The following is a 27,745-nucleotide window of genomic DNA, read 5'->3' on the forward strand; positions in this document are numbered from 1 at the left end:
TCGGTTAGATAACCGCGAAAGTGGTAATTAAGCCCCGTAACTTTGTTCAATTGTGAAATGAGGCCCCATAAGTTTCAATTGGAGCAATCAAGCCCCTTAACTTCCACCAAAAGTGAAATTCAACCCCATTTTTAAAATTTTCACAAGAATTTTGATTAAAAACATTTTATATTAGTATTAAACCATTTATTATATACTAAAAATTACTAATTGCAACTTTACGAAATTATACATAGTTTATTAATCATTGAAGAACACTTTTACATACATATTTAGTAAATTGTTTATAATATAGGAGTATATAGTATTCATACATATCTAATAAATTGTCTATATACTATAAAATTCAAAAAAAAAAACAATTCTCCATATTTAATACAAATAAAAAAAATTAAAATCCTAAAACAAAATATTTTATATTTGATAAATTATATTAAAGTGACTTTAATATATGAATTTGGTGAAAATTTAAAAAATGGGGTTAAATTTCACTTTTGGTGAAAGTTAAGGGGCTTGATTGCTCCAATTGAAACTTATGGGGCTTAATTTCACAATTGAGCAAAGTTAAGGGGCTTAATTACCACTTTTGCGGTTATATAACAGTACAATATGCTAATTTACTGGAATCTAAATGATCCATCTTTAGCAAACAATACAATCTTTTTCATACTAAAATTTTAAGAATACCAAAAATATTGCATCATTACATTTAATATAGTTAGTCTTACTGAAGTGTATAATTTGTTTAAACCCGAAAATCCTTCCTAGGTACGATACTGAGTTCAGTAACTTCTATGACAATGCATTACAACTCTGTGTGAATAAGGCGGTCGTCTTTTGAATCTTCAAGGTGAGTAATTAGAGTGTTATCGGAAGTGGAGTAATCCCTGTCAAAGGAAGTGAGGCAATCGGCAGAGGGGTTAATGGTTCCGAACCCAAAACCAGTGGCGGAGTTACAGTAAGTCTCTGCAGTGCCATCCTTTTTCTGGAGGTCAATGTTGGTCAACACTATGTTTTTGCAAGGAACGGTGTCGCTGCAGGCGAACTTCATGGCTTCTTTGCTCTTTGTGATTCCGCTTATGTTCCGGTACATTACCTGACTTATCTGCACTGCCGATGTCTGAAAGCAGATACGGCAAGAAGATGAATTACGTGTTATTCGGTTGGGTGTGATGAAGCAAAATGATGCATTATAGGCATCCCGACCAATTATAATTTTGTGAGTTGTTCGAGTCCGGGACAAAGTTAGGTTCAAATTCTACATTTTTAACTAGGGCCAAAACATCAATCTTACCTATATTTCTAATTATGGTTATTTATTTATTTATTTTTAAAAAAAGTTATCGCGTATATTTTTTTTCCCAGAAAGCTCGCCCGGGCTGTGATGAAGCAAAATGATGCATTATAGGCATCCCGACCAATTATAATTTTGTGAGTTGTTCGAGTCTGGGACAAAGTTAGGTTCAAATTCTACATTTTTACCTAGGGCCAAAACATCAATCTTACCTATATTTCTAATTATGGTTATTTATTTATTTATTTTAAAAAAAAGTTATCGCGTATATTTTTTTTCCCAAAAAGCTCGCCCGGGCTGTGATGAAGCAAAATGATGCATTTTAGGCATCCCGACCAATTATAATTTTTTGAGTTGTTCGAGTCTGGGACAAAGTTAGGTTCAAATTTTACATTTCTACCTAGGGCCAAAACATCAATCTTACCTATATTTTTAATTATGGTTATTTATTTTATTTTTTAAAAAAAGTTATCGCGTATATTTTTTTTCCCAGAAAGCTCGCCCGGGCTGTGATGAAGCAAAATGATGCATTATAGGCATCCCGATCAATTATAATTTTTTGAGTTGTTCGAGTCTGAGACAAAGTTAGGTTCAAATTCTACATTTCTACATAGGGCCAAAACATCAATCTTACCTATATTTCTAACTATGGTTTTTTTTTAAATAGTTATCGCGTATATTTTTTTTAAAGCTACTTTGGGCTGTGATGAAGCAAAATGATGCATTATAAGCATCCCGACCAATTATAATTTTTTGAGTTGTTCGAGTCTGGGACAAAGTTAGGTTCAAATTCTACATTTCTACATAGGGCCAAAACATCAATCTTACCTATATTTCTAACTATGGTTATTTTTTTTTATTAAAAAAAAAATAGTTATCGCGTATATTTTTTTCCCAGAAAGCTCGCCTGGGCTGTGATGAAGCAAAATGATGCATTATAGGCATCCCGACCAATTATAATTTTTTGAGTTGTTCGAGTCTGGGACAAAGTTAGGTTCAAATTCTACATTTCTACCTAGGGCCAAAACATCAATCTTATCTATATTTCTAATTATGGTTTTTTTTTTTAAAAAAAAAAGTTATCGCGTATATTATTTTTCCCAGAAAGCTCGCCCGGGCTGTAACCTGGTCGGTTTGTACTTAGCTTCATCCCTGGTTCGAGCTCGGTCATTTTGGATCACTGTTAAAGCGGGTAGTGTCATGTTAACTGGTTGCTTTAGTATTTGATAGGTCTGTAAGGCTACAAATATGACCTCTATCCCGTCTCATAAGCAAGATTCGAGAAAGCCGATCAGTCACTAGGTAGTGAACTGATAGCAAAACCAAGGGTAAGGAAGTTACCTGGTTGAAGCAAGGATCAGGAGAATCGCAGTAGAACTGATCGATTATGATTGGATTTGCAACATCTTCCATCACCACATTTTCAAACCGTACTGCTTTCACATAACCGGCTCCACCCTGCATTTCAAGTCATATTAAGACTCTTTCATTCGGAAAAATGCTCAAATGATGGACTTCCTTTCCAACTTGTTTCTCATGACAACAAATTACCTGCCAAGTCTTAATCCTAAGCCCATTGGTTGTATTCCTTAAGTATGCGCTGCTCAAGATGATCTTTTGCACCATGGCTGTCGAATTATCCTTCCCCAGACTCCCTATACTGCAATTTTAGGCGCAAATGAATGCAAACGGGTCAACCCAGGAAGACCTCAAAAGGTTGTGTAAATTAGATATCTCGAGCAGATGATGATACCTTACTCCATGTCCAGGACCACAATATATGGTCTTCATCTTTATATTTGAACTAGCATTGACTATGGAAATACAGTCATCGCCTGTCAAACATCAAAATTAGTTGTTCAGAAAAGCGATACGTCTTCTTTAGCATATATACGTCAAACATCACTCGGTCTCTTGAGAGTCAGCCACGACGAATTATTTTAAGACCGTTTTATACAAAATTTCTCTTATATCACAAAACTGCACTTTATATGCGATCTCCTAACATTCTACGCTTTCTAATTTCTTTACTAATATATATCAAAAACATGAACTGACGGTAAATAAGTAAAGCATGAAGGATCGCAGGAATACAGGAAATGCATCAAATTAGGATAAAGCAGTAGAAGGTAAAACAAACCTGTCCCGATTTTACTGTTGAGAACAACAACATTAGTAGATTCAGAAATATGTATGCCATCAGTATTAGGACTGTCCCCTGGTGAAGATATCATCACATTCGACACTCTCACTGAATCACAGCGTGATATCACAAAATGCATCTGCTGACTGTTCTGGATCGTCAAGCCACTAACCCTTATAGCAGAGCTTGTATCTATTGTAAAAGCCTGTGGGGGTAACATACTAATTAGATAGAATTCTGTTGATCACGGGGAACTAGCCGGAAAACTAGTGAGCCGTTGGCTCATTTGTATCATGGGTTGATTTTCAAAGGACCCATGATGGAAATTCAGTGTAGAATTATATCATTGACGGCTAATTTACAATATAAGAAGAGCAGATAGTTTAAACCCAATATGTCTTGTATTAAACGGTCTCACATGTGAGACCAACCCAAACTTTTATGCTAGGTTAGTGGGTTGAGCGCACATGTAAGGTTGTCTCATATAAGCTTTGTGAAAAAAGACGAGGAAGATGAAGAAGCTCAAGTTCACTTACTGATGGTGCTCCCTTACATGGCTGCAGGTTCACGACAATTGAAAAAAACAGAAACATGAGTTAGTACTAGCAACTAGCTTAGTGTCACAACGAATCAAGTAAGCTGTAAATTCTGATAATGGAAATTACATTAGCCTTGTTCTTTTTGCAAGATGCAGCCCACCATTTACTGCCTGAGCCGTCAATAACCCCTCTGCCTTGGAAAGAAACACCAGTTAAGTTGGAAAAATCCAGCCAGACTCGAGACAGTGTTGGGTCCCAGTCAGTAGGCTCTGCTGGTGCAACTATTTTCCCATCAATCTATAAATAAGGATTAAAAATGGATGATTAGTTGATATATTCCTAGGATTAATGTAACTTAGAAGCTAAGATATCTTGATTACAGAAGGAACGTTTTTAACAGTGTACGGAGTTGATTAATGTAACTTGTAACAGATGTTTCTACTTGACAAATTACCTGGACTATCAATCTCTCAGAACAAGGTCCTCTAAATTTTGTCGCATTAACCAGATAGGTACGTCCTTTAGGAACCAAAAACACTGATTTCGGAGCAGAACATGCCTGGCTCCATGCTGCTGTGAAGGCCTAACAATAACTCAAACATCAGTCAAACTTCAGAACTCGAAAGAAAATTCTGTAAAACAATGCAAATAATATTAACCTGTGAATCGTCAGCAATTCCATCTCCGACAGCACCAAAACTATCGACATTCACGAGAACCTTCCCTCCCTGCTTGCTATGCCAAGATGGAAATTCCGAATCTTCTATTTCTACACCCTCATAAGCTTCAAAGCTACCTAGCTCCCCAAGTACAGCAAGTTTGTCATTCACCTCAAATTCTGTAACACCATGAGCTGTGATCAACAAGCCAAGGAAAAAAACAAGGTAGCCAGCCACAGCCATGATTTATGTATGTACTTGACTCGATTTAGGAATTAATAATAGACAAGAGTTCGATAAATTACAAGCTTATAATGGAGTTTACATTTATACCATTAGATTAATGCTCAAATTTAATGGATTTGTGCAAAAGTTATGGCTTGACTTGAAAGTACATGAAGAGTAATGCAATACTTTCTCCATGCCTACACTTGAAGTATAAGTGAAACTGAAATTTCTTTTACTGATCTTTGCTTTACTCTTAAACCACTATACTACAGATAGTAACTAGTCAATAATGTTCATGGTATGTCAAGTCGGTTTTTTGTGCGCCACTGACAACCTTACAAGAGTAAAATGCAATACTCTTTTAGTATTCACCAACGGCCAAAAAAACTGTAGTGTAATGAGTGATGTTTAAGGATGGCATGCACTAAAGAACCAAAAATGGATAAAACAATGATAGAAATTTGTGAAACCATTAAGTCAACAATATAACAGAAATTTTTTACTCCATCCAGACGGGCACGGAAACTTTTCCTTATTTTGCGGTTACCTCCTTTATCCCGCAATTTAGGGAAAAAATTAAGGCACTAGAGTAATGTTATTGGTTGTTATGGAGTTAGTTACTCACATACATGTATAGCGCCGGCCTTAAGTTGCAGACCAAAAAAACTTGTCTCCGGGTCGGTGCAGAATTTAAATAATGTTATCATGCTAAAAATATATTTTTTAATTTCCGACAGAAAAATTGACAAAAATTGAAAATAAATGCTACAGATGCACCCAAATGTAGATCTGCTCATGGCGCTTAGGCTCACTCAAAAGTCAAAAGTCAAAATGCATCTCAAAGAACGTCATGTTCTTTCTACAACGACATTACCCAAATGCCTCTAAAATTTTGCCTATGGCAAGCCTGCACTGACTTACCCTGTGAATAAAACTTGGACATGTCACGGTATAACTTCATGCTTTTGACGTAAATGAAGTGCCTGAGTGTCAATTCATGTCAAATTATCAAAAGTGTCGGACATATGACACAAGTAATAAAAATAACGCCAAGAAATGTATTGTGTACCTACCATTTGGGTGGGTGTTTGGTGCGGCAGACTCCCTGAGACTGTCATTTTCTGCAGGTAAAATTCTGAGTGACAATGATACCTAGTCATTCTGTCAGTTCCAATCAGTGTCAAGGACAGTTCAGAACCTTCAGCTCCAAACTAGAACATTGAAGCTAGCCTGCAGAAGGGCAAGTTTTACAATCACATATTGTTCAAGTTTCATACAAACATTCTTTATTTTCACACTTTTCAAACAATCACCTCATTATCGTGCACCCGAAACTCCACAAAATACATCAAAACCGCCCTCTTAGCGAGAGTGGTCCTAATTTAATCTTTTGTCCTAACAAACATTGTCACAGTCGGACAGTCCTGTGTTGAAGAATAAAGAAGTTCATAAACAGCACATTACGAAAATTGCTCCGAGAATTACACTAATTGATCATTACAACATAGAAAATATATACAGCCGTGGTATTTTATCCTATTATATGAGGGCCAGCATATCATATAGCATTGTCTTGTAGGCTGTAGAATATTTGGTTTACCTTAGAAAACGTCTCAAATAAGTCATGTGTAATTAGTTCGATTTATTATTTTAGTTAGGACCGATTTCATCATTACATTTTGGGTTTTTTGTCAAAAACTACCTTATATTTAGGGGTATTTGTAAAAAGACTACCTTACATTATTTTTTTTTGTTTTCAGCTACCTTTGTTTTCTTTATTTTTGTTCAATAACTACCTATGCCAAGAGTATAGCCATATTTGGTCAATTTTCCAGCATTAATCTATCTCATAAGACTCTTTTATTGATTTAATCTTACGTAAGCCCGATTTCGGGGAAGTTAAGATGTACTTATACTTTATTTTAGTGAATATTTGTAGTTATTATTGGAGTATATAAGTATAAGTTTTGCTTGTTTTAAGTTAAATTGTAAGTTGGTCGTAGTTGATAATTGTTGTCTGATGTTAACAGAGTCATGTAGGATACGTTAATGTCGTTAAACTGGCCAAATCTCTTCAGATTTTCGGCATAGGTAGTTATTGAACAAAAATAAAGAAAACAAAAGTAGTTGAAAACAAAAAAAATAATATAAGGTAGTCTTTTTACAAAAACCCCTAAATATAAGGTAGTTTTTGACAAAAAACCCTTACATTTTCAGATATTTAATTAAATTTATCCGTAATCACCAGTTTAATCTTTATTATCCATCTAATTAAAGAACCTAAGATGATCTGCACAGAATTTTAAAGCATCAATATAGTAATCACCACTTTATAGAAAAAGTATTACTCAATATCAAGTACTCAGTAACAGTAGAATGATGTGCTTTGCTTCATCTTCAAGCAAAGCTGCAAAGGCATACCACTTCCCTCCATATTGCTTTCCCTACCCTTTTAAATCCCTTTAATTATAATTATGTTAATAATAATAATAACTACAGAAACAGTAAGAATAATATAATACGGAGTATTTGCCATCATTGCTGGTGAGAACAATGTTACACCAAGGAGTCGGCTGATCAGTGGCGGATCTAGTCGATAATTTGGACTTTGGTCATGGGACAAATTCAAGTATTCAATCCCTAGACCTCCTGAAGACCGGAACAAAATTTAATATATATTATAGAAGAACCAATATGACAAGTAACATCCTACGAGAACAAAGCTAATTAGCAAAATATAGTATCCCATGCTCCCGAGACCCAACAGACAGCGACTTGCTACTCTTCGGTTCTAGATTATATGATAGAACGAAGCAAAATTAGTCACTACATTGGTTCTGCATCTTTTTATCGTGAAGTAAAAGTCATCTGACGCAATTTCTATGCATTTTGCACTATCAACCAACTGGAAACAACCACTTTGTGCTGCTAAGACCGGGACAATGCTGCTTAAATCTAACTCCCTACCTCACCATTGGGAGAAGCCTTTGAAGCTGTGGTAATGTTGTTGCCGTAGGATGGCAGCCAAGCCATTGCGGCTGATCATGTGATAATTATGAGCATACGGCAAAAGTTGAGAATAATGAAAAGAAGGGCACATTATAACACTGCACTTTCAAATCTATATGATTTCATTGAATAAAACCAGTAAAAAAATGAAGCAAATCCCCTTTTGTTGTCCTGAGAAAAGCTGAAAAGGAGCTTACTCACATTTTTCCTTCCCTTCTGAAACCCGAATGGTTTATTCAATTCAGATTTCGAGATTCTTTGCTTATGCTTACCCTTTTCATGGGTATAACTTCCTTGCTTGTTAACTGAGTTACATCTCTCTCAAGCATTATTGATTCCTCATAGCTTCTTTCAGGAGCAACACCACAAAGTTAAAAGGAACTATGGAACTGGAGTTGTGTCCCACATTCACTCAAAACCTTATACTGAAGCAAGAGGAAGTACTATCACCCACACTATATTTCATCCAAGATAAACTTCATAACCAGAGAGGTCCACATAAAAACCTCAAAAAATCCCTCAACAGACTTTCAGTTCCGTTTGAGAAAGGGGAAAACGTAAGAAAAATCAAAATATATCCGAGATTCCAACTACAAAAATCAAAATCTTAGCTAGCCAGCATGTACATAACACCAAGAAGCAGAAATGCCATGAACCATAGTACTCAACGAGGCCCACCAAACAACGAAGATGAATACAAATTGAAGGACGCCAAACCTCAACTAGGTGAGCGGTGGGCTAATGGGGGAGCCTATGGTGGAAGAGGGTGGATGAATGGAGGAGAAAAAATTAGTGGCACATTTGATCTAGTTGAACATACTCACTACCTCTATGTTCGAGTGGTTAAAGCCAGAGATCTTCCTGCGAGCGGTGTCTCAGGGAGCTGTGATCCTTATGTGGAAGTCAAGCTGGGGAATTACAAAGGAAGGACCAAACAGTACGAGAACAAAAGGAATCCCGAGTGGAACCAGGTTTTTGCTTTCTCAAAAGACCGCATTCAGGCATCCACCTTGGAGGTCTTTATGAAGGAGAGGGAAATGGTGGGCAGGGACGAATACATAGGGAGAGTGGTGTTTGATCTAAACGAAGTTCCAAACAGGGTCCCACCTGATAGCCCATTGGCCCCACAATGGTATAGATTGGAGGACCGGAGAGGGCACGGGAAGGTGATGGGGGAAATCATGCTGGCTATTTGGATGGGAACGCAAGCTGATGAAGCCTTTCCGGAAGCATGGCACACAGACACGGCCTTCGTCCAAGGCGAGGGGGTTTTTAGCATCCGATCAAAGGTTTACATGACCCCAAAATTATGGTACTTGAGGGTGAATGTGATTGAAGCTCAAGATGTGATCCCAAATGACGTAAGCAGACCTCCTGAAATTTTTGCAAAAGTCCAAGTTGGGAACCAAGTTATGAGAACTAAGGTAAGTCCTCCAAATACAATGAACCCACTTTGGAATGAGGATCTGGTATTTGTAGTTGCGGAGCCATTTGAGGAGCAGTTAGTCTTAACCATCGAAGACCATGTCCACCCAGCAAAAGACGATGTACTGGGCAAGACAATTTTACCGGTCAATGCCTTTGAAAAGCGGCTAGATCATCGTCCAGTTCAGGCTCGATGGTTCAACCTGGAGAAATTTGGGTTTGGAATCATGGAGTCTGATTCGAGAAAGGAGCTCAAATTTTCCAGTAAAGTCCACCTAAGAATTTGCCTCGAAGGCGGATATCATGTTTTAGATGAATCGACAATGTATGTCAGTGATACACGCCCAACATCACGTCAACTTTGGAAACCTCCTGTCGGAGTTTTGGAAGTGGGAATTTTAGGTGCACATGGCCTACCTCCCCGGAAAACCAAAGATGGAAGAGGCACCACAGATGCATACTGTGTAGCAAAATACGGCCAGAAATGGATTCGCACGAGAACTATTCTAGATTCTTTTGCTCCGAAATGGAACGAGCAATATACATGGGAAGTTTATGACCCGTGCACAGTAATAACCCTAGGAGTGTTTGACAATTGCCACTTAGGTGGAGCCGAAAAACAGGGAAGTGGGGCTAGTTCGGTCAGAGATTCACGAATCGGAAAGGTAAGAATAAGGCTATCGACACTCGAGTCTCATCGAGTTTATGCCAATTCTTACCCACTCCTTATTCTGCACCCAAGTGGGGTTAAGAAAATGGGCGAACTACAACTCGCAGTCAGATTCACCAGCCTCTCCCTAGCCAACATGATCTATTTATATGGTCACCCCTTACTCCCCAAAATGCACTATCTCCACCCTTTCACCGTAAACCAATTAGATAGTCTAAGATTCCAAGCCATGAACATAGTGGCAACAAGACTAGGAAGAGCCGAACCACCCTTAAGAAAGGAGGTTGTCGAGTACATGTTGGATGTGGATTCCCACCTATGGAGTATGAGGAGAAGCAAAGCTAATTTCTTCAGGATCATGTCGATTTTATCAGGAATGATATCAGTAAGCCGTTGGTTTGGTGATGTTTGCAATTGGAAAAATTCCATTACTTCAGTGCTAGTTCACATTCTCTTTTTGATATTGATATGGTACCCAGAACTAATACTTCCCACTATGTGCCTCTATATGTTCTTCATTGGATTATGGAACTATAGATACCGACCACGATACCCACCCCATATGGATATCAAACTCTCATGGGCAGAGGCAGTACATCCAGATGAACTAGATGAAGAATTCGACACATTTCCTACGTCAAGGCAGCATGAAATTGTGAGGATGAGATATGATCGGCTTAGAAGTGTGGCTGGAAGGATCCAGACTGTCGTCGGTGACATAGCAACTCAAGGGGAGAGATTTCAGTCCCTGTTAAGCTGGCGAGATCCAAGAGCTACAAGCCTATTTATAATGTTTTGCCTATTTGCAGCAGTGGTGCTGTATATGACTCCATTTAGACTACTTACAATGGTAGCAGGGTTGTACACTCTCCGTCATCCACGGTTCAGGAGCAAGCTGCCTTCAGTACCAAGCAACTTTTTCAAAAGATTGCCTTCACGAGCTGATAGTTTGCTTTAATAACTACTCTGTATTTACTAGTTAGATGATGGATACATCTTTAAGAGAATGTGTTTAACTACAAATAGGCTCTTAGATTGTGTCATTGTTTCTCAATGTAAGGTTCATGTAATTTCTTTTGTTAAAAGAGATAGGTTGATCCTTTCTTCATTATCGGTATAGCTAAGTTCTAATATTTATGCTAAATCCTCGTGTATTCTGTTATTAGCGCGAAAATTGGAGAAATTTTTTTATCTATAAGAAAGATGTCGGATAAAATGAAACCACGTAACATTTCTAACATAATTGTACAGGGAAGAAAAGATAGGCAATGTTCACCTGGGTATGCACAACGGTGACAAGCAACGTCAGACATTACTCGGTGAGTTGATTCTCAATCCTCCCTGCAATCACATGACCAGATCCTCCCTGCATTATTAACAGAGAAGATCTCAGGTTCACAATTTAATGCTTGCATGATATCGACACAAGTAATAGTAGTATAATACTAGATCTTGGGCAAGCCAAAAATTCAAAAAGAAATATTCAAACTTCAAAGCATCAAACAAGAAAAGAGGGGATGCATAATCAAGGGCTAGTCTCAAAAAATCCCAAGTTTTGAAGAACACAACCGTTTTTAGCTTGGAAAATTAGGTGCTATGGACTCACCAGAAAGTGAATTTCATAATTGGAAAATGAGTTAGAAATGCCGAGTGATGCTCAAAACTTCGTACCAGGATATCACATAACAATTTCAAATTTTAGTTCAGGTACATGGGACTTACATTGTGCACATGCAAGAGTGATACCGAGTTTTTGCACAACCTTACAATTCAAAGAATACGACTATGACCGATCTCCCTAGTCACTTATCGGCCATCTCTCTGTAATGCATAGACAATTCACAGTCTCCTGCTTAAGAATAAAAACCCGATACTTGCAGACAAGCTCCAGGATCTCCTGACTCAAGCTCCATTAAATGTTTTGCCACTCTATACCCGACAACTTTATTTTTGTGAGTCTTCAGTCTTCATTTACCAGTGGCATCCTCATCAACTCTTCGGCTTCAGATACCAACCCTGCACGACTTAAGAGATCGATCATGCACGCATAATGCCTTCTATCTGGGTCAATACCGTGTTGTATTCTCATTGAATTGAAAGCCGATCTTCCTTCCTCAATCAATCCAGAATGGTTACACCCTGTCAATACACACAGAAATGTCACTCTGTCAGGTTTTAAACCCTCTTGAATCATCCCTTCAAGCAATTTCAGGCATTCTCTTCCTAATCCAATCCAAGCATACCCATTTATGACAGACGTATAGCAGGCGATATTTCGTGACGCAAGACCCTCAAAAACCTGTCTCGCATAATCAATCTGACCCAATTTAGAATAGGCATTAATTAATGAGCATGAGACCACATTATGAGCTAACATTCCAGATTTAACAGCAGAAGAATGCAGCTCATTGCATCTCGATAAGCTCACAAAAGAAGATCCTGGCAAAGCTTTCAGAGTGGCAGACAAAGAGACTTCGTCAAATTCACCTTCCTCATTAGCCACGAATTTAAACAAGTCAACCACCTCGTCAACTAACCTACAATGTAACATAGATGCCATTAGAGCATTGCAGCACTCCCTTGATCTATCAGAACACTCGTACACATCCATGGCGCTCCCAATGTCATAACTTTTACCATACATATCAATCAAAGCAGACTGAACATGAACGTCCCCAAAGTCGAAACCATGTTTCACTATTAAACAATGCATTTGTCTTCCAACAAAAAGGTTCTTGCTTGTGCTACATGAACTCAAGGTCGCCACTATAGACCGCACAGATGGCATCATGTCCCACAATCGCATCCTCCCAAAGCATTCTAGGGCATCAGATAACAACCCATTGTCAGCATATGCAGTAATGATCGAGTTCCAAGAAATAACATTCTCAGGAGGGATTACTTCAAATGAGCTCTGAGCATCGTCCAAGCTCCCACACGCGGAATAAAAGTCAACTAAAGCATTCGCTACAAAATGATTGGACCTAACCAACCCAGTCTTTAAAGCATGGCAATGCAACTGTTCACCTTCACTCACAAATTTCCCATTACAACAACTCTTAAGAAGATAACACAACATAAGATCATTCAGCAAAAACCCATCAGATTTCACTCGCGAAAACGCTCCTACAACCTCATTCCACATACCCAAATCACAAAATCCTCTCATAACCAAATTCCAAACAGCAACATTTCTTTCAGGCATATGATTCAACACACTCAACCCATCATCAACATACCCCATTCTCATATAAAGGTCCACAATTGAACTACCAATATACAAATTCTCATCTAATCCACATACAATCACTCTACAATGAACTTGAACACCCACAAAATAAAACCCACTATTACTACAAATGCTCAAAACAGACGAAAATGTCGACGCGCTTTCTCTAACACCATGAGCCACCATTTCAGCATATAAATTGATAGCTTTGGCGGGCATTCCATAACGTTTATACCCAGAAATTAGCAAGTTCCAAGAGACAACATCTCGAATTGACATTTCATCAAACACCTGGTGTGCAAGACGCAAATTGCCTGATTTTACGTAACCATCAATGGCGCGATTATAGGAGAAGATTGTGTCAGATGGGTTAGTCTTATAGTAAGAATCAAGATGCAAAAAACGGAGAAATGGATTAAACTTAAATCTTCTAAAATTCGGCGAAATTTGATAAATTAAGGTCGTAGTAATGTTTTGGGTGCATGAATGTAGCAGCTTCATACGTAGCATTGAACGTTTGAACTTTGAAGATGGTATTATTACAAGGGTCCTTATTATAATCACGGATTCACGGATGTAAATGCGGTTCATAGACTACACATCAGACGTAATCTCGTATTACTGGTAATCTCGTCTCATATGGAATATGGATATTAAGTCGTAGGTTTGAATATTCGCTAGTCACTACTGTGTATTGTATGCCGTATAGATATAATGTTTAGTTGGTTGGTCGTATCACTCGTAATCTTGTAAGTTGTATCGTATGGATACTAAGTCATAGGTTTGAATATCCGCTGCTCTTTGTATTGTATGCCGTATAGATATATTGCCGAGTAACGTATGAAAAACATGAAATTTTACACAGCAACATCGACATGTACATGATGATCTCCGTCATTTTTTTTTTTTTGAAGGATTGACAAACGTCAATTTTTTTTTTTTGACGGATAAAAAAAAAATCGAGTATACGACAAAACAGTAGGAGATTCGACAGACTATGCATGGTAATTAGCTCAACCACGAGGTAAACCACGACCAGAAACCAAAAACATCCACATAATATGTTCCTATTTGGGGAAAAATAGTTAACCTGAAGTCCTGAACCGAGTGAAGCAAACGAGAATTTAGAAAAAAAAATATTCAATTTAAATGTTTCAAAAACAAATTTATTCCAAGCACATTTTGCATTTGCAGTTCACAGCAGATAGGTTTAAACATTCAAATGAAACGGTTCAATGGGTTCACAATCACAAATTCTTGATTAAGACGGTTCACAATAGGGGTTTGAATTTCATTCATTAACAACCTCCATAACAAGTGCATATTTCAGCAAGTATACATACATATCTCAGTTACTCATACAAGAAAATTAGTTCCCAGATGGCGAATTACCGACAACACAATTTCAGAGAAATTTGATGTCAGGATAAGTACACCTCCACGCTAGCGCTTTTCGGGATATTACAGACCGGACAAATGCCGAGGTACCCATCACATTCCTTGCAGACACACAGATGCCTACATGGCATCAGCAGAATGCATACCTCCCGAGACCGACATGCTTTGCACATCAGATGATTGTTACCGGGACCCACAATTGATTTTCCCCGCCCACCAGCAATGGGATGGTAATTAGCAGGGTTCATGTAAGAAGTTGCATCATCAACCTCACTGTCTCCAAACCCTTCTTTTCCTTGATCGGCTCCCTGAGAAATTGCATTCTGAAGGTTGTTTTTCAGGATATTCACCATGGACTCATTGTACTTTGCTCGGTAATGCCAGTTTTGGGCATCAGTTGCCACCTGTTTTATCCTCTCCATGAGATCCCGGTTCCTGCTATTCAAGGTTTCTAACTCCATCTCCTTCTCTTGAAGCTTCTTGCTTACACCTTCTTCTATGGTGTTGAGGAAAGAAGCCATGTGCCTCTGCTTCAGGTCCCTTACTCCCTTTGCTAGCTGTTCTTCCTGCTCAAATGTCAGATTAGGGTCACTTGGCAATTATGCATACGGAATTATGGATCTACTAAATGCTTATAAGGTGACTTATATTGGACATGACAAGCAAACTATTCGGCTGAGTCTGATTTAGGTCAAATTCGGGTCCAGATTTTTCAAAAGTTATCGCCTATCGGTTCAGGTTGGCCGTTTTTGAGGCAGTGATTACGAGGTTGGATCCTACAAGGATGGGTTAATTACAAGTCGAGTCAAATCCAGCTTCAGGTTGTTTTCGGAACATCAAGTTTGAGTTAGTTTTCAGATTGGGGTTAGTTGGTCCAAGGAAAACCACCAAATGGTACGTTAAAAGTCGAAAGAAGTTCATAATAGTATAATACCCAAAAGATCAGCGGAAAATGGACCAATACGGCAATACATAGAAAACCAAAAACAAAACAGTTTCAATTGGGCGACCTTTTTATAGGCGCATTTTGGCAACATATGCTAACACCAGATATGATTCCCTGCGAGTTCATCACGAGTCACGACAGTAGACATTGACATGTACAAGCTCATTAGTTAAGAAAAAAACCTGAATTTTGATGTATTGATCAAATTCTTCCTTCTGACGCTCAAGCTCACTTCTGATGTTATCACCAAGTGACAAGAGAATAGCTGGGGATGCAGTCATGCTTCCACTAGCAGATGTAACTGATGAGTTGTGCTCATCGTCATCATATGAGAGTCTAAGTCCAGTTGATACCGGGTTATGATTCGGAATGCTACCTGACCGGTCCACTTCATCAGGGCAGGCATTATAATTCAAAGAGATCTGGAGCTTTTGCTGCCTTGAAATATCTTCTGCATCTCTGCTTAGCTTGTTTGGCCGCAGGATGGATGAATTATGCTCATTCCCAAGATAGTTTACTGGGTCAACTGTACAGCCGGCGGGTACTGCAATAATAATTTAAGAGAGCGGATACATATACGTAAATCAGTATCGAACATCTACACACACTCAAATCTTAAGTCGATAAATCGCCTTCAAAAGTCAAAAACAGTTTGCACAAGCAGGAATATGAGAAGGATTATTTAATGTACGAGGGTAATTTTCTCATTATCTTTAGCATATATGAATGATAGAAAAGATTTTTCTGCAGTAGAAATGGAAACTTATTTTAAACTTCCAAATAAGAAGGCATAACTTTAATAAATGTATTCAATCAAACCCGTATTTAAGAGAGATAACAAAGCAAAAAAATACCACTTTCATCTAAAGATTTGAACTATTCAAGATTACACCAGTGTTGCCGCCTACAAAAAGACGTGGAGAGAGAGCCATAGGGAGGATCTGAACTGAAACATCGATCGTGTATACTAGACACTTAGACAGGGCTCGACGACATAGCTAACCGCCTAACCATAAGTAAGTGCAGTGCTTTTTACAAGACTCTTTTACATCAAGGATTGGGATGATATTTAACCATCTTAAAACATGAAATCAAACAAGGGTAGTTCACAACTTCACATAACATCGTTCATAGAACAAACAAGGCCCAAGTAGATGAAAGTTAAGTAATGGGCAGTAACTCAAGAATATACCAAGTACCAGTGCAAAATCAAAAGGAGACCACAGGAATTCCCATACTAACTAAACCAAGAAAATAGAACCTTCGGATAAAAGACTGTCTCCCCTAGCGTCCACCAACAAGTAACTATTTTCTAAATCCAAAACCCTAAAATCAATTCCCTATACTCCCATGAAGCTTTATAAGCAGTTCAGACTTGAGACCCAAGAAATTCGTTAATTAGAAATCAGCAAGTTATGAATATATGGGAATAGAGCTTAAGGATGATTTACAGAAAAATCGTAAGTAGATAATGCAAGTGCAAAAACCAGATGCTTTTAATATACTATTAATTAATGACTTACAATTCCCAAAAAGCTGAAGTTGGGGATTTGGTGCTTGAGCATTGAGTTGGTATCGGTTCTCATCCAGAAATACAGGAAGCACGGGATTGTTGCTGTTTCCTCCAAACATTTTCAACCGATAGAATTCTCAAAGTACAGATAACGAGTGAACCTGCCGAACAAAGGAAGAAATATGCACATATAACAATACCACAAAACAAGATAACTTCCCAAGCCAATGTGTATCAATGAATGCGTGCAAGTGATTTACAGAATCACGACGAAGACAGCTGGCAGGTTTTTTTACCATCTAGGTATAGTGAAAAGAAAAAAAAACAGAAATTTGATACTCCGTATCTCTCTATATTTATTAGCTGAAGCCCTACTATTAAGCCCTATAGCAGTATAGGATGCACATAGTTATCAACTAACACTTCACATGCAAATTTAGGTGCAGGGATAAATATGACATTACATGCTACATAATTCAGACAGACTTCACCTACCAAAAAGAGATATTAGATTTTATACTATTCGTACATACTCGAACAGTTTATGACGTAGTCATCAGAGAAAGCCTTCAACGATTAACGTGGATTAGATGATGCGTAAAGAGGGTCAAAAGAGTAATGACAAGTAACGTACATAAGGCAAAGCCTAATGAGGCATGTAAGTCTCAAAGTTGGTGATGGTGTGTGGTGACGTTCAGTAAGAAATGTGGAAGTTGATAACTAGGGGAACCAGTAAAGAACGTTAAACATTTATAGAATTAAATACTAAAAATTAGGAAACCAGGCATAGCCGTTAAATGTGCAGCTCAAACGAATATGGAGTACAAAATACCCCGCAAGTTTCAGTCTTTTACGACATCGTGGTCTTAGCCAGCAAAAACAAAAAGGTCACAACTATTTCCTTTAACAAGCTCGTGAAACATTCAACACATTTACGATACGTTTTCCTTAAATGTGCATCCCTTAACAATTAACCACAATAATTACTTTTCCACAACAAATTTGAGTACCCCTGATTCTGCTTCAAGTCATAAAGCCAGATTTTAATGAAGTTCGTTTATGGTAAGTCGCATCAACCTTAACCTACCGATAAGCAACACTCTCAATAATCTATCAACATTGAAGCTAAGCATTTGTACATGGTTACAGGCTTACAGCCCCTCACTCCCTAAGCACTCAAGGGAAGACGGCTGAGCCACTCAGAATAGCCTAACTAGCATAACGTAAGAACATATGAACCCATCAACTTAATACACGTCTATATATAGAGTGCGTGAGGAAACATGGAAATAGGATAGAGACTTGCAAGAAAAGCACGAAATCAACGATGATTAACAGTGTCATGGAGAAAAAAGGTCTCAAAGAAATTAAGAAAAAAAACGACATTTGATCATCAGAAACGCCTATTGAACTTAACAAACTACCACATAACTGAGGAATGCTTTCACTTATCCCAATAACATCAATCGATTGACAGCTACATCATACATGGTCTGGTATATAGGGCAGATACAGATGATAGTCTGATGCCCATGCATGAATATCCATACCACGGAAAAGAAATAATATTATTACGTAATCAATCATCCCTCCATAACAAGAGAGATTACGCCAAAGTCAACCACAGTTATCCAAAAGTTAGAAACATTTCACACAACACAAAACAATATTCACTTGTGCGCTTATTACACGTGCATATTTCACTACAAACACATTACTGAGTTTCAAGTTTCAACTAGGTTTATAATGAAAGGAGAAAACTTTAGCATCTTACAAAACACACAAGTTAAACAAGCAATCATAAAACAACTCAAGCACTCTTCATTATGTCATTGATGATACAGAAAGCTGAAAGATTTATCAAAGAAAACCTATTTTCCCGAATGAATGAAAAAATAAGTATTAACTATCAAGCACAATCTTCAAATTAAAAAATGTACACAGTACACACATGAATTACTAAGAGCTATTACATAGAACACTTATAATCAGAAGCAGAACCACAAATACTTGTGTAAAGCGGCCTTACATTTTGCAAAACGATTCATATGATAACTACTTGTACACTAATACGGGTCAGATGATCAAAGCAGAACCACAGAACTGAAATATTTATGTAAAGCAGCCTTACATTTTGTAAAATGGTTCTTTTGATTCTACTTTACACTAATACGGGTCATGATTTCCTTCTGATTTCGATCCGTTTTACACAATCTTTGTGAAGGACGACAAACAAGGATGACCCAAATTCATTTTATTAAAAAATAAGCACAGAAATGCACAGATTCTTTCAAAATTATATCAAAAGCACATCAAACTGAATCAAAACATCAACAAAAAATAAATAAACAGGATAAAATCAAAACCCTATAAATTACCTAACTATGTTGCATAGTAAACATTAATTTAATCAAACTTAAAACAAACAATAAAATCCCAATTTTATTTAATTAAAAAAACACACAAAAAATAAAACATAAAATTTCATCTAACACAGAAATAAACGAGATAAAATCAACCAAAAAGAAGTAATTTTTTGTTATTTACCTTTCAAAGATTGCTCCTTTAAATTACAACAACAGATCTTCCTGCAAATTAAACACACACAAAAAAAAATTAACAAAAACCCATTAAACTAACAAGATTAAACCCATGAAAAATAACCCCAGTAAAAAAAAATGATAAACAAACCTTGAAATTTGATGATAAAGTAACAAAATTAGAGGGGTAAAAAAAATTATGTACAAAAAAGGGGAAAGAACTAGAAACTGATTAATGGGATCCGTGAAATGTCATAAATATGACTTTGGAAGAGCACATTAATTAAGTACCCAAGAAAGAAATGAAGATGAACAGAAAAAAAAAAATAAGAAGTATTATAAGAAAAAAAAATTAAGAAAATATAAAAGAAAGGTGGAAAAGATGGATTTTTATTTTTTATTTTTTTCCTTTTTTATTCGGTGGTGCAACTACACAAGGCCAGTACAATATATAAGGGCGCAGACGCGCAGTAAGTCTTTTTTAGGACGATAATATACGTCTTTAAGATGAAAACAAGTCTTAAGATGAAAACAGGTTAGTCTTTAGGTATTCTCCCTTTGTCTTTATCTACCAGTTTTAAATTAAAGATGGATATTACTGTCTTACACGGAAATTTATGATCGGGAAGCATTTAATATCACGATATCTCCGTTTTAACCATGAGATCGGGTTTTTTTATTAGTTTTTTTTTTAAAGTGGGAATATAGAAGAGAAAAAAGAGGTGATGTGTGGGTGTGTTAATTTGGTGGTGTGTGTCAGATTGGTTTTGTGTTATGGGTACGTTTTGGTTTTGCTTATAGTGTTACTTTACGCAAACCATGATGAAATGAATCTACTTTCATATCTTTTGTGGAAAAAAAAATTGAGATTTTACTCCATTTTAATAATGTGTTATTTAGATCATACCTTCACAAGTTACATGGCTTTGGGATTTTGATTGTTGAACAATCAATAATAAATCTTGTTGATTTGAATTGCTCAATCTTGATTCTACATATCTTAGGAATTGAGATTTAAGTTATACTATTACGTTCATAGGTTCGGAAATAATTTCTCCTGTTGTTTTTCTCATAGTATTGTCCTGCGATTTTAAATATGGTACTGTAATTCATAATTTAATCAAAAATACTATTATGTACGTTATAATATGTCAATTCGAGTTTGTCGAATATAAATATAACTTCAATTAATCTTTTTATTTTTAATACGGTTTGTTGCTTGTCTTCGATTATTCTTTAATTATCTTGCAGGTTTTTCGTGTAATATCGTTGTTATTTTATGGATATGAGTAGTACACTTTCTCTGTACTCTATAAAAGAAATTGTGACTCGTTGGATGGGATGATAGGAAAATGAAGATTTGTAGTATGATGTATTGATATGTTTTAGATTGCGATAATAAAGGATGAAAATTATGTGCATTTTTTACGACGTATTTCGAATTGGTTTGCATTTGAATTTATAAGATAGCATATTATTAATTTCGTAGATTCTGTGTGACCTGAATAATCATATATAAATATAAATACCATATCGAAAGTCTAAGTATTATGTATACAATAATAATAACTTTGTATACTACTTTGCTGGTCAAGCCCGTGTATACACAAATGGTCTCTAGCATCCAAACACAAACGGTCTCTAGCATCCAATCTGTAAATGACCCACCAGACCTGTGGCACCCAATCTGATAAGGGTCCACCTGAAAATAGTACAATATACAATATTGTCCGCTTTGGGCCAAACCTTCACGGATTTACTCTTGGACTCCTTTTCAAAAGGTCTCGTATTATTATATTTTATACACACTTATTTTACTGACGTGGAACATGAGTTTGCACCATAACAATTTTGTTATACATCAAGCCGGAGTGAGTAACTTTGTTATCATTGCAACTTATTAACACAAATAAAGCTTAAAGCTTTACAAACCTATAATTGTAAAAGATCTGAGTTGGCTTGTTGAATTATTGGGTTCAGTTTGGTCAAAGTTTGCACAACGTTCGATTCAAACTAAGTTTAATCAACTACGAGCCAGTCACGAGCTAAGCTCTGCTTGGATCAAAAGCTTGTTTGAATTCTTCTATTAAAATATAATAACACATCAAGTTCTTTCAGTATTCAACTTTCCATGTTTTAGGCTATTAGGTCCGAATCGAACCTAACAGCCTAACTAGAAGGTCAATCGACTCACTAACACTCCTAAACAAACCTATAAAAAACCATACACATAATACATTCACAAGTCACACATTCAAATAAACCGAAATCGAACCAATTTTTACAGAAAGCAAACATCAGTTAAAGAATTTGTTCCGGTTAGGTTTGTAATTTAGGTAAATTGTCGGCTTAATTTGTTGTTGTTGCTAATGGTTTGTTCAATTGTTCGGGAATAAGGGACCTACCACCCGGCAATTTTATGAAATCGCGGTCATCAGTCATTTACTACTTCTACTGCCGTCTCTTCTCGTTTTCCCACCCAACATCTCCCACTCTTTTGTGTTTTGGAATTTTGTTTCCATACTGAAATACGACTGTAACATGCAACTAACATTAAATGGATTAAAAATTTAATAATAGTGCATTTTTGTGAATTAATAAAGATGAAATTAGAGACATAGTCGTAGATTTGGTAAAGCTGTCCCGACCCGAAATTCCGGACTCGAAATGAGGGGTTGAATTGTACCTAAGATCCAAATTGATATGAACATATTAACTCGACTCGAATGTATTATTATCGGATATAGATCGTTATCCCCGAATAACTTGATAACAATTAACAACCCACTTGAAAATGACCTCATCATAAACCGACTAGAATTCTTGCAAACTGAACAACCTGAACCCGAATTGACCCGATCCAACCCCTACCTGATTGACCTTGTCGGGTCTACTCCGTACGCTCGTGAATAAATAAGGTATATCTGATGAAGTATTAAAAAGAAATTTAGGATTTTTAGCTGAGCGGAGGCAAACGAGTAATGATACATGATAAATGCGAAAAAATACATACAAAATTTTTTAAATAAAATCTTTAAAATTTTCATCCGTTAGCAAGGTATAAGAGCAAGCATCGTTGCTACTTGCTAGGCCCTATAACTCCACCGCTGCCTGATGTGACCTAAGGGCTAAGGCCAAGGTATAATTATTGGTGAGACTCACTAAAGTCTTAAGACTCTACTACATTAACTTTGCACTAACTTTTATTATTATTATTTTATTGTTTAGACCCGCATCAGACTCACCTCAAACTTTATATATTATCCGTCATACTCTACTTTTCCACTATACTTTTCTTATTGTGTTTAAATTAAAAAAAAAAAACAATAATAATTTAACACATAACAGCGCAATTTATTGGTTGTCATTATAAAAATTTGGGGTCTAGACTCTTGTAAAGTCTTAAGTTGAGTCTTGAAATTCAAAACTCAATTTAAGACTTTCTCAAGACTTGGATAGATTATTGAAAGTTTGAGTGACTTTTGTTTCAAGACTCACGTGTGTTTCAAGACTCACGTGTGTTTCAAGACTCACGTGTGAGTCTTGCCTAAAGACTGACTAATAATCTTACGGTAATCTTACCCCAAGAGCATCTCCAATGGTTTGTTTTTAAGGACATGCTTGCAATATTTCCAAAATTATTTACATGTAAATTTATTTGAAGTTGTAAATTTATGTGTAACTTTCAAGCATTGTAGCTTTGTCAAGCTACATAACTTGCTTTAAAAAAAAAAAAAAAAAACTAAATTATCTCATTGGTTGAAAATAAAAATGTGGACTCATACAAGCTACAAGATGTTCTAATCCATCGTTGGAGCGGTATGTAGCCGTAAAGCAGCGTAGCTTAAAAAACCGATGTGGCAAATCAAGCTAGATTGAATTAATATTTTAGATGCCCACTGGAGTTGCTCTAAGAGTTCAAATCATGTTATCCTTTGTGTTTAATGTCGCGCTACTTTCAAGGTCTAATCTATATCCATGTATGTTTTACGCGTTCTATATAATGAAATCAACATCAATTAAAATTCGAGTTATATTAAAACTGGTCTGTTTAAACACAGGTTGAGTCGGATCACGTCTTTTAGGTCGGGCTACTCAACTCGAACCAGTTTTGGTTAATTCATAATTCACTTATTTATCTTTATCGTGTGTAGCCCCACGAACTTTGATGAACGAAGACTAAGGGTGAGATTATCACAGTCAACTCTCCAGAGTCTTAAGACTCTGCCATATCAGCTTTCCACTGACTTTTATTATTTATTTATTGTTCAGTCATCTCAGACTCATCTCAGACTCTACTTTCCATTCCACTTTTTTTTTAACAAAAAGAAATGACACATATTGCCCACTCATTGGACAATTTTTCTTTAAGGTAGGGTCAAGACTCATCTAAAGTCTTAAGTTGAGTCTTGGATTTCCAAGACTCAACTTAAGACTTTGTCAAGATTATGGCAAATTATTGGTAGTCTTTTCTCAAAACTTACCAAAATCTTGTCTTATGACTACCGATAGTCTTACCCTAAAGCGAATAGGGCCATACTTTTAAAGGTCAAATTTTAAAAGTCAAACTAAAGTTCATTTAGCCTTGTACATTTGGCGGGTATATTTTGGCGGGTAAATCCAGCAATGTACCAGCAAGGCCCCGCCATTTGATGAATTTCCCCAGATTTACTAATTCCATCAATAAATCATCTACTTAAGGTATAATTTGGAAAATTCTAGTGTCATTCGGGAAAACCGTCCTCCTTATATCTCATAATATTTTATTTAGTAAATTGTCCATTTTAGTGTAAGGAGGACGGTCTTTCTAAAAGACAAATATTTTCTAGCATTTGATACTAACCTAATCCCCTTAAGTCCATTACCAAATCTCGTTTTCTAGTATTCTGCCGTCTCAATGAAAGGCTTACATACACATTTAATACACAAAAGATCAAGGTAAAAATAAAGGGAAATTGTTGTTAGTATTATTAAAAGATAAAGTGGGAATAAAACATATGCAAAACAAAAATGTAAACTATTGACCAAAAGTCCAAAATACCCAAAAAAAATGTAAATTAACGACCGAGAGTCGGGGCTGAGGGAGTACTTACTATAGTGTGTATTTAAATGCATCATTTTGCTTTTGGGCCAGGTAGGTATTTTTTTAGTTCATTTCCTTTTGATATTTTCCATCTTTTTTTAGCATTTTCACATTTTGATTATGCAAATGGTAATGTGTCATTTTAAAATTAGAAGAGATCAAAGAAATGAAATGAGCATGAATTTTTTCCATCAATAAATTTATCCCAACATAAATAATACAACGGTTTTTTATACGCACTTCAAAATATCCAAGATTATAAATTTTTTGAGTTACTAATTATAATGATTTTGATTTAAAAATTAATTTTTAAAATTAACTCTGGTTGTCTTTTAATATAATTTAGAGAAAATTGGCATATTACTTTCATATTAATATGGCTACAAAGTTATTTTCATCCATTAATGACGACAAATTTTGAAATATAATTTATAAATATAGAGTAACCAATAGTTAAAACAGTCCGTCTTGCTTCATATCGCCTTATTTCAGATTGCAATAAGACCTCTCATAAGTGAGAAGTACATGGGTGGTGGGACACCCCCATGTGTTTTCCCACTCACACCCTAAATGGGTTTTTTGTGAACATTTCAGACGGATATAACGGTCTTAAATAAGAATTTGTGTAGTTAAAAAGCACAACATTGTAGTTAAAAAGCACAACATTATGTTTTTTTGAAGTCACATGTGTTATAGGGCAATACAATATTCGATGTAACGTATTTAAACTATATACATATTGTTCACAAATTCACATAATATTCATCTTTTGACCATTAAGACACTAAATTCAGGAAATGATCATAATACAATTGTGAAGAAAATAGTACTCTCTCTGTTTCATTCAATAGTTTACAAATACTTTATACACAATTATTAGGGTAGAGAGATAAATAATTTTAAAATTATTTAAAAAATCAAAAACAACTTGAAAAGGGAGAATTTTTTGTTTTATGTTGACCAAGAGTATCTTTGCCGACCGCTCGGATAATCTCTTTTGGGCACTGAAGAAATGGGTTGACTCGTCTCAAATTTGGCTTTTTCATAACCTCTGACCACTTGTTTAAGAGATAGAAGTCTTTACCATTTACACCGGTCAACTTTTGTAAATGAGGAGAAATTATAATAGTCTTTATTGATCCTACGCACATGGATTATTTATTTAGTTATTTTTTTTAAGAAAAAAAAGAAGTGATATTTACTAAGAAACCCAAAAATAAAAAGTAAACTATTAACGAAGACAAAAGAAGTAATTAATTATGACGGCTAAGTTGATCTCATTTGATAATCGCACCTTTGATAATCTGGGAAGCAATTAGTATAACAGCTAATCTTGCTTGTGACAGACAAATCCCGTCACAAACTAGTTACCTCTTATAAAAAGGGAGAGGGGATAAAGTGGGGCACTCCCATGTGCTTCTCACTCACCTCTAAATGAGCATTTTGTGAGAGGAAACGGTATCCGTCACAAGCTTGTGACGAATATCGCCGGTTTTCAATGAGATTTTGTGTTAGTATAAATGTATGCATAATTGCTTTGGGGTTGGGCCACGTGTTAAAGCCAGCCCATAAGCGTGAACGCGTGATGACGCCTGAATAAATGAAAGACTAATTTATCGTGGAATGATGAATTTGTCCATAATTTGGGACTCGTACTTAGAGGTGGTAAATGGGTCATTTGGGTTGGGTATGAGTCGGGTCAATTTGGGTCGGATTATTTTGGGTTTGTCATATATTTTGGATCGGGTTGGATTGGGTAGGGTCATTTTGGGTTTTGGGTTGTTTTTCGGGTGATTTTTTGTCAGGTCACTTCGGGTCGGGTCATTTTCGGGTATGGGTCATTTTGGGTCGGGTCGCTTTCGGATTAATGGCTAAAACACTTTAGCTAGTATTATTTTGATTACGAAATACTGTTTTGCAAATTTAACTATTTATAAGGGATAATTGTAAAAAAATGAAACTCTATTTGGTGTAAATAACATTAATTTGACTTAGTACTTGTCGTTTCAGGTCATTTTCGGTCCCTTTAAGTCATTTTGGATCGGTCAATTATGGGGCGGGTCATCTTGGATCGGGTCAACATTGGGTCAATCAAGTTTTGGGTCGGGTCTGGGTCGGGTCGGGTCAATTCGGGTTTCGGGTCCTATCGGGCCCGACAAGTTCGGGTCATTTTTGGGTCTTGGGTCACCTTATCGGGTCGGGTCCGCTTTGCCAGGTACGTCGTATCCATTTGTTTAGGCATAAATAATACTACATCCGTCCAATAATATGTTTACACTTCCTTTATTTCTCCTTTACAAAATAAATGAAGTGTAAACATATCACTAGGGAATGGTGGAGTAGTAGTAGGTTAGTTCTAACATTTTGGGTGGAACAACTAATACGACCTTTGCTTGTTTTCAACATATAACTAGCCCCTTCATTCTGGTGACTTAGATTTAATTTCAGCACAAACATTAACGAAATGGAAGAACAACATTTGTGGTTTTGGTGGTGGTTGTTACTTGTTAGTGGATGAAAAGTGGATCATAATAAAAATGTATGATCAAATTATTCATAAAAAACTTTCCTATTAATAAATAGAGGTAAATAAATGAATGATGCGCCATAAACTGTAACATATAAACAAGTCAATAAGTGACCGGAATTGTAACACCCCCAATTATCCATGAATCTATACTAATGCATTCTCGGATAATTAGGACTGTTACCATATTGCTTGCCCGACGTGGTGAATGATTAACGACAAACAATACAAGGTACTAAGTTTTTAAATAGTATAATAATAAAGAACAAACTTTAATCTTTTATTTTTTTTAAATTAAACAACAATTAACAAATCAAAATACATACTAAATTAAAATTCCGGCGTTTATTTTTGTGCTTTGCTATAAACTTCCTCAATTTCATTAAATTATTATATACATCTATATATACAATTCAAAAAGTTTATCTTAAAAATAAAAAAACATTTATTATCTCTCAAATTATCTTAAAATAAATAAAAATAAAGGAGAAGATTAATAGGTGAAATGGATAACTTCTAATACACTTTGACCTTTCTTCTCT

At 36.1% G+C, this 27,745-nt stretch overlaps 3 protein-coding genes across 5 annotated transcripts; 1 reads left to right on the forward strand and 2 right to left on the reverse strand.

Moving 5' to 3' along the window:
• Positions 1–567: 567 nt before the first annotated feature.
• Positions 568–13,907, reverse strand: LOC141644284 (putative polygalacturonase At1g80170). Of its 3 annotated transcripts, XM_074453777.1 has the most exons (13): positions 11,690–11,926; positions 11,244–11,333; positions 5,937–6,093; positions 5,785–5,846; positions 4,636–4,814; positions 4,431–4,559; positions 4,103–4,273; positions 3,974–3,994; positions 3,435–3,642; positions 3,048–3,129; positions 2,846–2,954; positions 2,636–2,752; positions 568–1,120 (listed from the first exon to the last, which is right to left on the reverse strand). In XM_074453777.1, exons 4-13 carry the CDS (start codon positions 5,822–5,824, stop codon positions 806–808), a joined length of 1,371 nt encoding a protein of 456 aa, XP_074309878.1. In that variant the 5' UTR covers positions 5,825–5,846; positions 5,937–6,093; positions 11,244–11,333; positions 11,690–11,926; the 3' UTR covers positions 568–805. The 3 variants fall into 3 exon arrangements, 2 of the variants coding, with proteins under 2 accessions (XP_074309878.1, XP_074309877.1); XM_074453776.1 differs by lacking the exons at positions 5,785–5,846; positions 5,937–6,093; positions 11,244–11,333; positions 11,690–11,926 and having other exon boundaries at positions 4,636–5,313; XR_012543988.1 differs by lacking the exons at positions 568–1,120; positions 2,636–2,752; positions 2,846–2,954; ... (4 more) ...; positions 4,431–4,559; positions 5,785–5,846 and having other exon boundaries at positions 4,729–4,814; positions 11,690–13,907.
• On the forward strand, positions 7,427–11,078 carry LOC141644283 (FT-interacting protein 1-like). Its single transcript, XM_074453775.1, has one exon. The coding sequence runs from the start codon at positions 8,493–8,495 to the stop codon at positions 10,923–10,925; it is 2,433 nt and encodes an 810-aa protein (XP_074309876.1). The 5' UTR covers positions 7,427–8,492; the 3' UTR covers positions 10,926–11,078.
• A 525-nt stretch (positions 13,908–14,432) lies between the features above and the next one.
• Positions 14,433–20,018, reverse strand: LOC141644290 (E3 ubiquitin-protein ligase BOI-like). The gene is made up of 5 exons (XM_074453784.1): positions 19,745–20,018; positions 19,601–19,641; positions 17,064–17,214; positions 15,723–16,084; positions 14,433–15,160 (listed from the first exon to the last, which is right to left on the reverse strand). Exons 3-5 carry the CDS (start codon positions 17,170–17,172, stop codon positions 14,618–14,620), a joined length of 1,014 nt encoding a protein of 337 aa, XP_074309885.1. The 5' UTR covers positions 17,173–17,214; positions 19,601–19,641; positions 19,745–20,018; the 3' UTR covers positions 14,433–14,617.
• Between the last annotated feature and the right edge of the window lie 7,727 nt (positions 20,019–27,745).

Source organism: Silene latifolia, chromosome 2 (assembly GCF_048544455.1).
Source record: "Silene latifolia isolate original U9 population chromosome 2, ASM4854445v1, whole genome shotgun sequence".
Classification (NCBI taxonomy): domain Eukaryota; kingdom Viridiplantae; phylum Streptophyta; class Magnoliopsida; order Caryophyllales; family Caryophyllaceae; genus Silene; species Silene latifolia.